At 40.9% G+C, this 17,313-nt stretch overlaps 1 protein-coding gene and 4 non-coding genes across 5 annotated transcripts; 1 reads left to right on the forward strand and 4 right to left on the reverse strand.

Annotated features, from left to right (window-relative positions):
- The first annotated feature begins 190 nt into the window (after positions 1–190).
- LOC6558446 (probable chitinase 10) lies at positions 191–17,281 on the forward strand. The gene is made up of 9 exons (XM_032738903.2): positions 191–402; positions 10,796–10,877; positions 13,260–13,738; positions 13,794–14,191; positions 14,253–14,811; positions 14,872–14,983; positions 15,051–16,021; positions 16,086–16,287; positions 16,353–17,281. Exons 1-9 carry the CDS (start codon positions 400–402, stop codon positions 16,556–16,558), a joined length of 3,012 nt encoding a protein of 1,003 aa, XP_032594794.1. The 5' UTR covers positions 191–399; the 3' UTR covers positions 16,559–17,281.
- Trnac-gca lies at positions 11,288–11,359 on the reverse strand. Its single transcript has one exon. It is a non-coding gene; the product is annotated as a tRNA-Cys (tRNA).
- On the reverse strand, positions 11,838–11,909 carry Trnac-gca. The gene has a single exon. It is a non-coding gene; the product is annotated as a tRNA-Cys (tRNA).
- On the reverse strand, positions 12,218–12,289 carry Trnac-gca. Its single transcript has one exon. It is a non-coding gene; the product is annotated as a tRNA-Cys (tRNA).
- Positions 12,454–12,525, reverse strand: Trnac-gca. Its single transcript has one exon. It is a non-coding gene; the product is annotated as a tRNA-Cys (tRNA).
- Positions 17,282–17,313: the final 32 nt, after the last annotated feature.

A 17,313-nucleotide genomic window follows, 5' to 3' on the forward strand; every position in this document is an offset into this window, starting at 1 on the left:
GCCAAGTCAAAGAGGCGAACGCAAACTTCACTCAACTTTGAGTTGTCGTCAACGTCGACGTCGACGTCGGCGTCGTCGTTGTCGTCGCTGCTGTTGTCTTGGCTGTTGGTCGCGACTGCGCACAAATCAGTTTCAGTTTTTCAGTCCAACGTGCGAGTTCGCAACGCGAGTAACGGTTAGTAACTAACGGAGTCAGAGCATTTGAAGTTTTTCAATGAATAGTGACTAAGCAGTGCAACCACAATAAACCCAAAGAAGAAAACAAATACCTGCAGTGTAGTGTAATACAAATAATAATCAAGAAGAAATTTGTACCATTTTTTACATAGTGCATTTGGAAAGAAAAAGAACTGGATTAGTAAAGTTGGAGGCAAAGAGAAGCAGAAGAGCCGCTAAAAAATGGTGAGTGAGGAGTGCATAAAAAACGAAAAAACTATGCAGAAGTGTGTCAGGCTAACCAAGAACAAAAGAACTATGAACAAAACAGAAAAAGCAATTATCATATTCACTTCGAGCATATATGCATACAAATCGAGAGAATGAGAGAGGCCAAAAAGCATGCCAAACTATAAAAAAAAATGTATATATAAAAAAACCAACGTCAAACATAAAACATAAAACGGTGAACGTAAAAATGAATGTTGAACAGAGAACAGCTCAGCTTGGAGAACGTCACACAGACAGAAAGACAGCAAGACAGACTGGGTAATGGACGGGGGGTGGGGGGCTAAGAATAATAAGTAGTCACAGCGATTACGATTTCGATTACGGGTTCTGAATGTTGTTGGAGTTGGCTGGAGTTGTCTGTGCCGAAGTTGAAGGCAAACCTGTCAAAGACAATGGCTTTATAAATATCACTACAAAATTCTGAACAAAAGCCGAGTTTCAGTTTCGCTTTTTATTCAGTTTTCAGTTTTTTTTTTTAGCTGCAGCGCTTTTCATTTGTGGCAGCTGCTTTTACTTCCTTGGAGTGGCTCTTAGCGTTTTCCATTATGGCCAGCATTATGGCTAGCAACAAACAGCAAGCAGCACGCCATCGACAGCCAACTGTAAACTGGCCACGCCTCAATTTGGTCAAGTAAAAGTCGACTGCCAGGCGAACAGCAACTAGTTTTCTGCCTATGCGATTTTACAACAATTAATATTTGCAACAAACCAACAAACAAACAAAAATAAAAAAAAAAAGAGGAAAAACGAACACGAATTCCAACAAAAAAAAACCTACAACTGCTGGCAGTCAATCGTCGTCGTCGTCGTCGTCGTTGTTGACTATTGGCAAATCCGTCGTTGGCCAAGCGGCCAAGTTGGCCCAAAAAACTGGTCTCGCACAAATTGAAAAACCCGCAAAAATTAGGTTTGAAATACGCGAAACGAGTCGCGATACAAAAGAAAACAGCAAATCCAACCAAAACTAGAGACACGAAAAGGAAAAAATTAAGAAAACGCCAAACGATTTTTGAATTAGTTTAAATTAATTATTCACTCGCAATTTCATTTGGTTATTTCCCCCCGCCTCCCCCCAGTTGCTAGCCCAATCTATTGTGTATTGTTGTATTGCAATTGTTGCTGTGTTAGTTAAGTCTTCACGAGCTAATTGGTTTTTATTAACTCGGCGATTGTTAATTAACTGAACTGGGCTGAAATCCGCTCCCCAATCCCCACACAGTTGCTGGCACGCCCTCGTCAATAGACAAGCGTAACTGACATATGCACCTTTTTTCCTCTCTGTGTATTTGTTGGTTTTTGTTTTGTTGGCTTAACTCTCACTTTCATTTGGCTGAAGTTTCGTTGTCGTTGTTGCTTTGACAATTGAGTGAACACTCGCACAGAATTTGTTTGTTTCACAAACAATTCAAATAACGACTCGACTTTTACGATGCCCCTCGATGCGATGCTTGTGTTTACATTTCGAATGGTACAAAACATAAAAAAAAGAGTGTTGCTTTAGTAGACAAACAAACACACACACACGCACACACTCACACTTCAATATAATAATTGCACATTGCACAGGCAATGACAGACTTTCTCCCAAAAAAATAAAATAAAAAAGTCAAGCGTTTGTTTTTTTGTATCGGAAGTTGGCAATAGCCAACTGGGCGCATGCGTAATTTAAGGCCTCTCTTCACAAATAAAAAGCCATTCAAGAAATGCCAAGTAGCTGTAAACTTATTATTCAACTGCTGCTACACTTTAGCTCTACAGCTCTTAATATGTAGCTGCAACTTTGTATTGTGAGAGCTGCTTGAGTGTGTATCTATAAAATGACAAGAATGTTTCGGCTGCTGCGGCAAAGCATTTACTTGACTCATTTATTATACACTCAAATCATTAAAAGTGGTAAAATGGTGTGTGACAGGCTGAAGGAAGCATTTACGCACCCATAAAATATATAGATTCCTGATCAGCCGTGTTAATTTAGCCTTGTCTGCATAAGCAAAACAATCTCAGAGACTGAGAATTGAATATAATTAAAAATGAGATACATTTTATTTTATTTATTCGATAGCAGCTTCCGTTTCGCAAATATAGTATAGAGATATAGTACTTCTCTTAATATATATTAGCTATATAAACACATGTCAAAATGTCATCAAGATCTATTAAGAAACACAGATTTTGTGAACAAATTATTATCAGCAAGCTTTTACTCTATCTTTAACAGCTATTTATAGGGTAACTCCTAGTCGAGCTGTCTCATTCTCACATTTTTTTTTTATTTTGTTATTTTCTGTCGTTTTTATCTGAGATATGCGAGTCACAATTACTTTGGCCTAGCCCTGACAGCAGGCAGCCTGCAGCTGCAGTTGAGTGTTGTTCAAGCTGAGGCTGAAGTTGTAGCCGAGTGGGCAGCCTCTCAATTGTTTGTGCTGCAGTTTAAACAATACTCGCACACACATACACACACACATACACACACTCGCACACACATACACACACACATACACACACACATACACACACACACACACACACTTATACACACTCACATCTGTATGCACATTACAGCCATAAAGCACAAATGAAGCTTGCAATTCACTTTTATGTGCAACACAACATTTGCATATGCCACAAAAATAAGTCAATGAAAAAAGCATCAACTGGTTGTTGAACCATTGCTATTGCTAACTATTGCCAGCCATTTGTTGGCTATTGCTGGCTGTGTAGTTCAAGTCCATAGCTAATGCAAAGTTAGCGTCACAATTCGAATCAGCAGACAAATAAAAATAAAAACAAAACGTGCCAAAACAAATAACTTAGGCAACGAACCTTCTGCTTTGCCCAGAGCAGGAAGTATGTCGTCTAAAGTCGACAACTCTGGCTTTGATTATTTGAATAAGTAAGTTAGTTCACAATATGCGACATAATTGACACACGCACGCACACACACACACACACACAATGCTCAATGCCAAATGAGAGTGGAGCATAATAGACAAATAAAGCTAATTGTGAATTGAGTTTATTTTATGGACACCCAACTAGATATCAATCATTTGTCACAGCAAAAGAGTTGAACACAATAAATATATATATATGTATATACATTAATCGAATTGGAAATCGGGGGCTCACAAGACTCCAAGCGAAATTCAACTCGTTTTGCTGGTTGTTATATAAAAATCTATTTGCATATATTAAAACGCTACACATAATCATAAGATACAAAAATACATACAAAACACAAAAAAACAAATCATTATCAGCCCAAAATCATTGAGAAGCGATCAGCGTTTGCCCCCTTTGCTAAATGCTGTTAATGAATATATATATACAAATATATATATCTTGAGCTATATTCAACTTTGAAACACAACAGTTGCTCAACTGTTTTTTTTGCGTAATGTTTGATTTTGTATTTATCTTTTTGGCGTTTGGTAACTTTGCTCAGATTTTGTTTTTTTTTTTTGTAATTTTTTGTTGTGGGTTAATTAAACTAATTAACTGTGAATGCAATTTGTTTTTGGCTATCGTTTTAGTTTCATTTTCATTTTGATTTGCTGTTGTGGCCCTTCCGCCGGCCGCAATTAACTTTATCTACGTTTTATATTTTTTGGCAATAAATTTAACTGACAATGCCATAAAAACGTTTGGCTTAATACCGTTGGCCGTCTAGGCCATAAGCCGCTCTATAAACTGGCCAGCCTCGAGTCGATCGTCATTTCATTTGAATATTTCTCTGAATATATCTGTGTATACCTAAATAATTATATATACTTACTTACTTATTCATAGACTTGTACACAAACTGGTTTGCTTTGTTTTTGGTCTCTGCTTCGATTTGGCTTGAAAAGGTTAAAGTTGAGCCCATGCATAACTTAATCAGCTACTAGCTTACCAGCTAGTACACGTACTAACTTAAGCAAACACACTCGGCGCATCCATCCACATTGCAAATGCCACAAAACACAAAATTTCACTTTGTGTTGCACGTTGTTTGATTTTTTTTCTCACTTTTCTCCCTCTTTTTTTTGTTGATTTTTTTTTTATTAATAAAAGCGCATATGTTTTACATAATCCTCCTCCTAACGAACTTACACACTGACTATGCTATGACATAATGTCCGGGCCACTCATCAGTTCCTTGTTGTTGTTGTTGTGATTGCTGTAGGAGCTGCTGGAGCTGTTGGAGCTGTTGGGCGCACGCCCAACTCATCAAAAATGCATATGAAACCACAACCAGAAAGCAACCAAATTCGACAACTGTGCCTCGAGCAAAGCAAACGAGAGCTATGATTTTACATGCGGTTACATATCTTATATAAATATGATTTATTGGTGGCAAACAAATTTATTTGAATATTAAATTGTGTGAGTAAAAATACAATAATCAGTTTTCTTTATAAGCATTCCCTTGCCATAATATTAATGAGTTAAAATCTTGAAGCTGTAGTGTGGAATGTTATCTTAAAAGTGAAAGAATAAAAAAGAGACGTAAGAATTTTAATTCAAGGTTGTTCATTCTGTAATAAATCTGGTTTCGAACTAGGAATACGATCTTGACTTAAGAGTTATTCCGTTCTGTTAACTTTGTATACGTTTTGTACATGCTTGATGCTGATTATATTAATATAATTAAGTTGTGTCTGAAAGAAGCATCTTCGCACTTATAAAGCATTTAAAGCTGAGTCGATACAGCCGTCTAAGTCTGTCTGCCTAATCAACTCGATCTCAGGCACTATAAGAGTTGGAGACTCCAAATTTTGAATGCACGTTCTCGCCACATTAAGATCGAGTTTATTTAATTTGACCGATTATCGATGCACATCTATTTCCGATAGCAATAAAAGACTTAATTGTGTAGTTAATGAGTTCCAATTAAATCTGTTTTTGATTTAGTATTAGAAACACAGATTTTCTTAGTCAAAACTAATATCAGATATCGACAAGCTTTCACAGCTGTGCTTAGAGTATATCCCAGTCGACCTCTCTCGACTAGAGCATTCTTACTGGATTTCTGTGTGTAGGTTCTGCCAACTCAAAAGTGCCTTTGGCTGTCTTTTTGTGCCCTTATAAAGCGCTCATTAAAATAAGCTTAGAAAGGTTTTCTTGCCAAAGCCTTGTAGAAGTCTTGGCCAATTAAATAGTTGGGGGCGTTATGAGCTTTTCAGTCGGTTGACTTCAATAAGCAGGCCAATTATAAATGCCGGTTTGTGTCTTTTGTTTAATAGTTGCGCCCGTTGAAATCAAAAGTGTTGTACTTATCGCTAAAGTGGCAGCATAAGACGGAAACACGGCATTTACATTAATGTGACACTGACAAATTGCCAAATTGCCAAATTCTGGACAAGGCCAGACAAAAGAGTAAAATGAAAAAAACAATGGGACTGCCAGACTGAGACTGAAACTGAAATTGAAACTAAAACAGTGGCCCGTTCTATGTTGTTAGCCAAGCAGACAAGCGGACATAAATCGAATTGACATTATGAGCCAGCTAAGAAACGTGGCCAACAACAGGGACAGCAACCAGTTAGTGGCAGCAACTGTGGAACGGAAGTTGTGTGCGCTCAACTGTTGAGATTTGAGCGTTCGCTTTTGGCATTGTCAGCCAAAGAATAATGGCCACATTATGCAGACAGCTGTCTTCCTTAGCTGTTGCTGCTGCTGCTGCTCATCCTCATCTCCATATCCATCTCCGTCTTCATCTCTAGCTCTTCAAGCTGCTGACTCACGGCGGCACGTTTGTGCGCAAAAATAAAAAACAAAAACCACAACAATTTGTTGCAGCTGAGAACTTTAATGGGTGCGTGGGCCAAGCCCACAAAATTGTTCACTACTCGTGAGTCTCGACTCGAGTGAATGAAGTTTGTGCACAAAAAAAACCCAATGTTTGAATTAGAAATATTGCTCTGCTATTGCTACGGCTATAAACTGAAACAGAGCAATAGCAGAATTAGAAATTTATATTGTGCTCTCGTTAATTGTAGCAGCAGCAGAATGAGTAAGAACGGAGCGAGTGCGTTGCAGTTAAATTGTACAGCTTGTTTTGCTCTTTATTGATAGCTATTGCTACGAACTTTAACAGAGCAAGAGCAGAACCAATAGCTGAAAACTGACAAGAACCAAAAAGTAACGTAACATTTTCAGTCGATAAAAAACACGCCATGCCCAATTCAAGTTAAAAGCGATCAGAATACAAAGTGGTTTCTTCTTCAAATATAGTTGCTGCATATGAATATTCAACATTAAGTACATATCTGTTTTTGTTTTGCTGAGTGTACTCAAATGTCAGCTGATTTTGGGTCTGATGCGAACGGCCGTTTCAGGGTTAAACCACGGAGCAGGAAGTAATTGCCAACTGGCTGTAATCAACTCTCCACACCCAAGACTTGCAGCGTGAGTCTGTCCGGCTCAGCGTTGTTGGCTTTTGGCCAGTTTGGAAATGCGCAATTTTAGCATTATTCTAATTGGTCAGTGAACCAGTTTCTGGCTGCACTTAATCAGCTCTGACTCACTGCCACAACACTCTGTGTGTGTGTATGTGTGTCTGTTGTGTGTGTCTTTATCTGTTTTCTTGCCTGTCGCTGAGCCAAACTTGTTTTGCTTTGGCCAGATTGCGCAAGGTCGTCTGGTCAGGACAGGTGCTCAGATATTATTAACTCAATTGCAAGGCGCAGAGGCAGCAGCGCCAACAGCCGGAGAAGGAAAAATATAATAACCAAAAGGTCTACTGTTTAAGACCTTTTGTTTAAAAGCCAAATGGTTGCCAAACAGTTATGACTTTTTTGCCTTTTAAATGCCGTTAAGTCACACACACAGACAAAACTGTAGCTCGCGCGTGTCGCCAACTTTGCAGCGGTTTTCTTTTTCCATATTTTTTTCTTTTCATATACATATTTTGTATTATTTTTATTTATAGTCAGCTCACCTTGAGCTGAATTTCGGTCAAGCCAAGAGGCAGTCAGCATTTAATTAAATACAAGCTGCTAAACTAAACGAACAAAATTTCAATAAATTTCATTTCAAACACAAAACAAAAAAAGAAAAAAATATGCAGTTAAATGCAGCGCCAAAACGAAAGACTTAAGCGACAAACTCGCAGATTGCCAAGTCGGCAGCGGCAACGGAGCATGATTAATGCAGCTTTTGCGCAATGTTGAGTGGCATGTTGAAAATATTAAAAGAGCGCGCACAACAAACACAATTGTTCACATACATATTTATATATATACATATATATATTTATATATATATATATAAAGATACAGCTAAAATGCCAACTGAGCAAAATGAATGCAAATAAATTGCAATTTCTGCGCTTTCTTGCGTGCGAGCAGTGAAAACGATGCCAGACACTGACAACTGGCAACTGGTAACAAGAGCACAGCTCAGCTCAGATCAAAGATCACATAATGTATTTGAGAAATGTGAGACTTGCAATTGTGGGTTTTGAGTAACACTTCAACACTCGAATTTTCGGATTTCGCTTTTTCAACTCAAGTTGCGCATTTAGAGAGTTATTTTCCCATTGTGTTATGTGTGTTGTGTCAAGTGGGGCACATATATGAAAGCAACAAATCAACAACCACATTGTATACCCTTGCCTTGAAGGATATATATATCCAACGTATATTTCGGTTTGCTGTATCTCAAATCGGTCAATTTTGTTAAATATATCATGTCAACAATTAGTCAAAACATGAGATTTTCCATTCTTTTTTTTTATTTTTTTGTTAATGACATAATATAAAACCGGCATTTGAAGGTGACGTTAAGTGAACAACTTTTAGTTTTACGAAACCATTAAGGTATTCCTATACTTAATCACATAAATAGACAAGCAACAGCATTTAAATAATGCAATAACAGCTCACAAAACTCGATTCAATCAAAAAAGATCTGTCAGAGATTGTCTAGATTCCGCCACATGATCACCAAACTATGAAAATGAATTTCATATATCGAAAAGGGATCTACTCACAAAGAATATCTAATAAGACGAAATAATAAGCTACAAAATTAATAATGATTCTAGCAGGAATCCTTTATCACATGGGAACAATCCTTTCGATTTGATTTAATTTAGAAAGTAACTTTAATAAGCAAATAAGGAGCAGGGTATCTAAGCGTCAGCTAGACAGCTTTTCTCTCCTCCTTTTTTTTTTTGATTGGCTTTGGCAACAAATCACAATAATTTTATCTAATTTTGAGTTTTTCTTTCTTTGATTTTTGCGCAATTTGGGAAAATAGGCAATCTGGCCAGAGGAATGCGGTTAACTTGTTTCGCATTGTGTTTGCCTCTCACCCCGTCTCTTTATCCATCTATCTATCTATCTATCTGTCTATTACTTATTGACTTTTATTTAATGCTGTCGTAACCGAGCCAACTGTAATCGACAAACCCACTAACAAAAAAAAACAAAAATAAAGTGAGGCTTTCGCACCACAGAAACCAACCTCGACTTGGCAATCACTAATGATATTTACTTGGAGAGGGGGAGATGGGGGATGTTGTCCAGACAATTGCCCCAAAATGGACAATAATCGTTTACGTAAGCAGAATGCAATCACAGATCGAGAGCGAGCGACAGAGGTGAAGAGGGGAGAGAGAGAGAGAGAGAGAGAGAGAGAGAGAGAGAGAGGGAAGTGGAGACTCTAAGATTATGCTCGCAATTTGAGTGATGATTTGCTAAAATTAAATTTCGAGTTTGATTTCATTTTGTGGGTTCTTTGGCTTTTCGCTTTCGCACAAAGGAAAATGAAAGGCATTTTAGACATGTTTTCACTTGGGTTCATTTCCGCGCCACATCGAACTGCCGCACAACAAAAAAAATCACCAAAAAACCAGTTGGTTCAGTTAAGACCAAGACGCCGGTCCACGCAATAAGGAACATTTTTTTTTATTGCTGAGCCGAAAGATTGTTTTGATTTGTTTTTAGCTTTTAAGATTTATAATTTATGCTTGAAATTTGGCACGGGCAGAGCTAAGCAATTTTTAAATGAATACTGATTTGAGATAACTAAGTCTATAAACCAGTTTCACTTTTTCGACTGCACATTGCGATCGATCGGAGAGCGAGATCCAAAAAAAAACTAAAAACATTCCAAATTTTCATATCCCGTGCAATTTATGGGCTTGTCGGGGTGTTTATGGCACCAACGAGGCTATAAATTATCTGAGTTAGCCTTAGTTTTATTTTTGCGACCTTGATGTGTGCAACAAGCAATTGGCTCCTTTCGGCCACTGGGCGTAACCGTTAACAGCTCTAACTGTAAGTTCGGCTAGATCGCTTAGATCATTTATCAAGCGAGGCACGTTTGTGCCAATTTTGGCCATTTCTTAACTGTCTAACTGTCTGTGAATGGCATCTTGGCCATTAACCACGAGTTGTGTAACGTGTTCTTAATGACGACTTGCCAATGCTTTCGCCCCTGAATACCAAACAGCTACCGTCTAAAAATACATATGTATATAACATGGAGGAAGACGTTATACTGCTGATTTGCCTAACATAATGAGCAATATATCTTCAACAGCATTGACTTGAACACATTTATATTTTACAACAGTATAAGTCGTCATAATATTATCGTAATGTCTTCTGCCATTGTGTTTGTGAATCACAAATTTGTTCCAAATATTACGTTTGCAATTTGAAATTAATATTTGGACAGCGTGGGCTTATAAGTGTTAATAGTATTCAAAGTCAAGACAGTCACTCGATTTGACATTGTCATTGTTAGTAGTGCTGTTGTAGTTGCTACTGGGTTTACTAATTGTGAAGATGTCACCGATGTCGCATTGCCTCAGATGCGACACAAAAGAAATAACAAACTAACAGACAATTAACACACATATATGCATAATAAAGAGCACTCAATAATTTTAATTAGTTGTTGAAACAAGCAACTTTCCCCCGTTTAGCTCTGCTTTTGTTGCCCATTGTTTACCTCTGGGTCTGGTTAACTGGGTCAATGTCAAGAGCTGGACAACATTCGGCAACGTTGACTCGCTATATTGTTTTTGGTGGGCGCCACCACTTCGGTGTGAACAAACTGAAACGGGAGAGGGGAGCTGAGGGAGTTGAGGAGTGGAGAGTGGCGCTCCGAAGGGCCTTAATGCGCATGAAATGTGATGGACGAACATGCTCCGACCTTCTCACGACTTAAATCCACTTTTTGACAAGCAAGTGCCACGTAATTTGTGGCAACTTGACGTGCCGTGCCCCGCCCCCACATTAATCATTTTATCTCGCGCACATCATCAAAATACAACCGTACAACCAATAAATACATAACTCTGATTAATTGCCCTAAACACTTTCTGTGTATGTTTTCATCTTATCTTCCACAGTTGCCGCCGCGATTGCTGCGAATTGCTTTTGTAATATGTCTGCTGATTGTTTTGCTCTCACCCTCCACAGACAGCGCACAGAGTAAGTACTCCAAAACTCGAAACTCGAAACTCGAAACTCGAAAATTCAATTATTTCAATGTTTTAAGATAAGCTTCTAACCCACAAAAATTATATGTGGAATTTTCCAATGCCATAACTTTGACAATACTGAACTGATTTTCAAAAGCAAGGGCGTTTCGATCATGGTTCGACCTCTAGATTAATACTACATCTCAAACACGATTTGTGATTCAAATATAAAGATTAATACTACATCTCAAACACGATTTGTAATTCAAATATTCCATATAACAAAAATCACATTTAGTAATGCGTTAAGATATCTCTTGGACATAATTTACATGCAGCAAGGGCATATTGGTCATGATGCTTTTGGCCTCTAGATTATTACAAACAGGATTCTTAAACAGAAAAAAAAAAGATAATTTCAGGGGACACCCGGGTTTGAACCGGGGACCTCTCGATCTGCAGTCGAATGCTCTACCACTGAGCTATATCCCCACTTATATAAGGAGCCAGAAATCACTAAAGAACAGCGACTCAAATCTTTGCACAGTTTGCAGTCTCTGCTTGTGTGGGTGTCTGTCGACGCCACTCCAAAACTCGAAGAATATCAGTATCTCTGCGGAGGCGGAAGTTGATAAACTGTTGTTATTATTGCTGCTTTTGCTGTTGCTGTTGCTTTTGCGCTGTGGCCTGGCCAGATTATCACGTAACCAGCAGCAACACATTTCCTAAATGACTGTGCATTATGGACTGTTTTGTATCTTTTTAAATCAAGGCAAATTGAGTTGAGTTATGCAAACAAACGAAAATTGACTTGAGACTAATCAAGCAAATTGTTTTTTGTTGCTGCTTACGAAAGCAGTATTTTAACTGATACACTTATTAAAATGCGACTAAAAGCAAAGCTATCAACAGAAATAGTCGAAATATTTTTTTAAAATAATGAAAAAAAAATTAATAAAAAGGTTTACCTAGGGGACACCCGGGTTTGAACCGGGGACCTCTCGATCTGCAGTCGAATGCTCTACCACTGAGCTATATCCCCTGCGAACGCACGCTGATTAAACATCAACTTTAACGAATGCGCTGCATTCAGCATGCGAAAAGTGGTTGTTTATTCTTGTGCAGATTTATTTCACACTTCAATGATGTAATACTTCAACACAAGATTATTAACTGTAAAGAGTTAAAAAAATTAAAAAAAGAGAACAACTTAAGGCTGCTGTGTATATTTACGCAGGCTTTGTTAAAAGGTTATAATTTTACATTCCTTATCCCCTTCTCTCTTAGCAACTTTCGCATTACCCTTCTCCTTGAAATAAATTGGAATATTGACATCAAAAAGGTTTACCTAGGGGACACCCGGGTTTGAACCGGGGACCTCTCGATCTGCAGTCGAATGCTCTACCACTGAGCTATATCCCCATTATGTGATCTCCACCACATGGAGCTACAGTCGCCAAGCAACACCAATTTAATGCTCCTAAATATAAATAGACTAAAAACAGATAGCAATATGAGTAATTTACTTCAACAGAAAATAATATTCCTTATTCTAAAAAAAGCATTGTGTACAAAAAAGTTTACCTAGGGGACACCCGGGTTTGAACCGGGGACCTCTCGATCTGCAGTCGAATGCTCTACCACTGAGCTATATCCCCAGATACAACTGCGACGACTTAACCAGCACTAGAACAGCGCAACAGTCAAGCTAAAAATAGACACAAAGCGCCCCCAAGAGTTCATAAATAAATGTGGAGGCTTGCGCAGTGCGAGGCAACTAGAAGAAATATTCACTCCTCGACTGGTTTACAAAAACAAAAAACAAAATGCATGCTGCTTGTGGCTGGTTAATTCTTTATTGTTATTTCAGCTGTTGACAATTTTGCTTATATATGAACATCACGTTAAAGAGGTATAAGCGCTGCTCATTTAATTGCTCAAGTATTTAGCATAAGACAGCGTCATTAATGAATACATTTTATCATCAAGCATCTTCATTAAAACGCTTAAGCATAAATTCAAGCCAAGACTTAGTGTGTTTGTCAAATGACCTGGAATATAATCAAAGCTAATTGGTCAGAAGACAGCTCAAGCTGAAGATGGCAACGGGTACATTAAATGTAAATCAACTTGATTCATAACACTTACTCAGTCAATTGTCAATTGATTTGTGGTAATCGCAGTTGCCTGTCAAAAGTGATTGATCGATGAACAATCTTTATGATGCTGATCTTGAGAATTGATTGAAGTTGATGATGGCTCAAATTATGTTCAGCTGTCAGCTGCAAGTTAAGCTTCTTTATTGCCCAGCATATAAATTGACTGTTTAATAATTACCACTAACAATTAGAAACTGATTATAAATATGAATCCCATTTATTTGTTTTTGCAGCCAAGACGCGTCGACGCTTGCGCCGCCCGACGACAACTGTTAGCTCCAAGAAGGTCACCGAGGAGACGCCTGTGGCCCAGAAGCGCATCGATCAGGAGCCAGCCTCGACGACCAGCGTCAGCAGAAGGACACGTCTGCGCTCCAAGTCTAAGCTGCGAGGTGGTGCAGCAGCAGCAGCAGCTGGTGGTGCCGCACTTGTGGCAAGTGGATCATCGCTCAAGGGCAAGAAGACCAAAGTGGACGATGGAACGCCAAAGATTGTCTGCTACTACACCAATTGGTCGCAGTATCGCGTGAAGATTGGCAAGTTTGTGCCGGAGGATATTCCCGCCGAGCTCTGCACACACATTATCTTTGCCTTCGGCTGGCTGAAGAAGGGCAAGCTGAGCTCCTACGAGTCCAACGATGAGACCAAGGACAATGTGCCCGGCCTATACGACCGCATGATGAGTCTGCGCAAGGCCAATCCCAAGCTGAAGGTGAGTCATCCTTGGAGAGACTCTCTCTCAAAACTAATCACTGCTCTGCTTGTAGATTCTGCTGGCAATTGGTGGCTGGTCCTTTGGCACCCAGAAGTTCAAGGATATGTCTGCAACCCGTTACACCCGCCAGACCTTTGTCTACTCCGCCATTCCGTTCTTGCGCAAGCGTGGCTTCGATGGTCTCGACATGGATTGGGAGTATCCCAAGGGCAGCGATGACAAGAAGAACTTTGTGCTCCTGCTCAAGGAGTTGCGCGAGGCATTCGAAGCGGAGGCCCAGGAACTGAAGCAGCCACGACTCCTGCTCTCCGCCGCTGTGCCCGTCGGCCCGGATAATGTCCGGGGTGGCTACGATGTGCCCGCCATTGCCAGCTATCTGGATTTCATCAATCTGATGGCCTACGATTTCCATGGCAAGTGGGAACGCGAAACGGGCCACAATGCACCACTGTAAGCATCATTTAATCCCTGGCAAAGATTGCAAATATAGTCTAATAATCTCTCCTTGCAGCTATGCTCCTTCAACGGATTCGGAGTGGCGCAAACAGTTGTCGGTGGATAATGCGGCCAGTTTATGGGTGAAGATGGGCGCACCAAAGGAGAAACTGGTGATTGGCATGCCCACCTATGGACGCTCCTTTACGCTGGCCAACACCGACAAACATGGCCCAAATGCACCCGCAACTGGCGGTGGACGCGAGGGTGTCTATACCAAGGAGAGCGGCTTCCTCGCCTACTACGAGATCTGTGAAATGCTGCTCAATGGCGCCGTCTACGTTTGGGATGAGGAGATGAAGGTGCCGTACATGGTCGATGGTGACCAGTGGGTCGGTTTCGACGATGAGCGTGCCATCCGCAACAAGATGCAGTGGATCAAGACGAACGGGTATGGCGGTGCCATGGTCTGGACCGTCGACATGGATGACTTTAAGGGTGAGGTATGCGGAGGCAATGTCAAGTATCCCCTGATTGGAGCCATGCGCGAAGAGCTGCTGGGCATATCGCGTGGCAAGGAGGCCAAGGATGTCAACTGGACAGCAGTGGCAGCCACTTTCGAGGACATCGAAGAGGTGAGCAATAGAATCCAACTGCTGACCACTTTTACTTCACATTTCACATTTGACTTGTAGAAACCGGAACCCATCAAGATTGATCCTGAGGAGATCATCAAGAAGGTGCGCAAGCCGCATATACAGAAGAAGCAGCGCATCAAGGGAGGATCCCATGCCGTGGACACAAACAGTAAGTTTGCAGCTCTCATCTCCAGTTGGACAACTGTCAACTGATCATGCCAATTCCAATCTTGCAGCACGTCCCGCTCAGGTCTTCTGCTACTTGACCAGCTGGTCTGCCAAGCGACCCGGCGCTGGCAAATTCGAGCCGGATAACATTGATCCCAAGCTGTGCACCCACATTGTGTATGCCTTTGCCACGCTGCAGGATTACAAGCTGACGGAGGCCACCGACGACGATCCGGAGAACTATGAGAGTGTAATTGCCTTGCGGGATACGAATCCCGATCTGCAAATCCTGTTGGCCATTGGTGGCTGGGCCTTTGGCTCGACACCGTTCAAGGAGCTCACCTCGAACGTGTTCCGCATGAATCAGTTCGTCTACGAGGCCATCGATTTCTTGCGCGACTACAAGTTCAACGGATTGGACGTCGACTGGGAGTATCCGCGTGGTGCCGAGGATCGTGTGGCTTATGTGAATCTGCTGCGCGAGCTGCGTGTCGCCTTCGAGGGCGAGGCGAAGTCTTCGGGTTTGCCACGCCTCCTTTTGACGGCGGCGGTGCCGGCGTCGTTTGAGGCCATTGCCGCTGGTTACGATGTGCCGGAGATCTCCAAATATCTGGACTTTATCAATGTGATGACCTACGATTTCCATGGCCAATGGGAGCGCACAGTGGGACACAATTCGCCACTGTTCGCCTTGGAGTCGGCAACGGGCTACCAGAAGAAACTAACTGTGGATTACAGCGCACGCGAGTGGGTCAAACAGGGTGCGCCCAAGGAGAAGCTATTGATTGGCATGCCCACCTATGGCCGCAGCTTTGAGCTGGTCAACGATACACAATTCGATATTGGATCACCCTCGTCGGGTGGCGGCAAATCTGGCAAGTTCACCAGCGAGGCGGGCTTCCTCAGCTACTACGAGGTGTGCTCCTTCCTGGCGGCGGACAACACAACGCTCGTCTGGGACTCGGAGCAGCAGGTGCCCTTCGCCTACAGGGGCAATCAGTGGGTCGGATTCGACGACGAACGTTCGCTGAAGACAAAGGTGAGTTCAAAAACAATTTAAATAGAAGAAAATCCATCTATAAAAATGTATTCTGCTTGCACAGACGGAATGGCTAAAGGAGCAAGGCTTTGGCGGCATTATGGTCTGGTCAATAGACATGGATGACTTCTCGGGTCGCTGCGGCAGTGGCAAATATCCCCTGTTGAATGCGTTGAGCGATGAGCTGAAGGACTACAAGGTGGCTCTGGAATACGATGGACCCTATGAGTCCCATGGACCACGCGGTGCCTACACAACAAAGGACCGTAAGTACCAAGGAATATATATAGATATATAGACATATATATACTCACCTATCATCCTTATGCAGCACACGATGTCACCTGTGCCGAGGAGGATGGTCACATTAGCTACCACAAGGATTGGGCCGATTGCACGCATTACTATATGTGCGAGGGAGAGCGCAAGCATCACATGCCATGTCCTGCCAACCTGGTCTTTAATCCCCAGGAGAACGTCTGCGATTGGCCCGAGAATGTTGAGGGCTGTGGCGCCCCAGCGGAGGCGACCACCTAAGCCAATGCGAGCCGGGACTAATTGGAGCTGCTTTGTGAGGATCAGCGGATCCTCTTCAAGTTGTTAATACATACATATACATTATTAAATGTTTCCCCCCCCCCCCCCACTCTTTAGATTTTAGTATAAAACTGCGAAACTGCTGCCACTCCTCCTTACCCGCCCCCCACAACTAACGCGAACAAATACTCAACAAATTTGCTAAAGTTCAGCTGAATTTTTTGTACTTAATATAAGTTTTAATTAAAGAGCCTAAGTTTAAGTAGTTTAGTTGACCTAGCTAAAAGAGGATTGCACAACTATTTAGTTGCTATTAAGACACAAACAACAAGCCAACATCTTTCGCCCAGCTTTATCTTCTCGAATTCGATAAACATTTTACCACAACAACAAGAACAACAAAAAACAAGAAAAGGGTATATAGAAGCGGCCGAACTTTTATATATTTAACTGTGATAACCACACACATAAGAAACAACAGCAACAGCAACAACCATCAAACAACAACAAATGCTACTCCATCAAATTGAAATTGCCCACAATTACTACCCCCTGCCGCGTTACAGAAAAAGAATACAACCAACCCACAATTATTACCGCAAACTCCTCTTTCTATCTCGCTATCTCTCTCTAACACGAAAGTTGTACATTTCCAAGTTTTAACTATAAAATTTGTATTATACGTTGTAATTATTTAGTTAAAAATAAAAACTTTAAAAACAATTAAAACTATTTTCAATGTTTAAATGCATTAT

Source organism: Drosophila grimshawi, unplaced genomic scaffold, assembly GCF_018153295.1.
Source record: "Drosophila grimshawi isolate 15287-2541.00 unplaced genomic scaffold, ASM1815329v1 contig_44, whole genome shotgun sequence".
NCBI lineage: Eukaryota > Metazoa > Arthropoda > Insecta > Diptera > Drosophilidae > Drosophila > Drosophila grimshawi.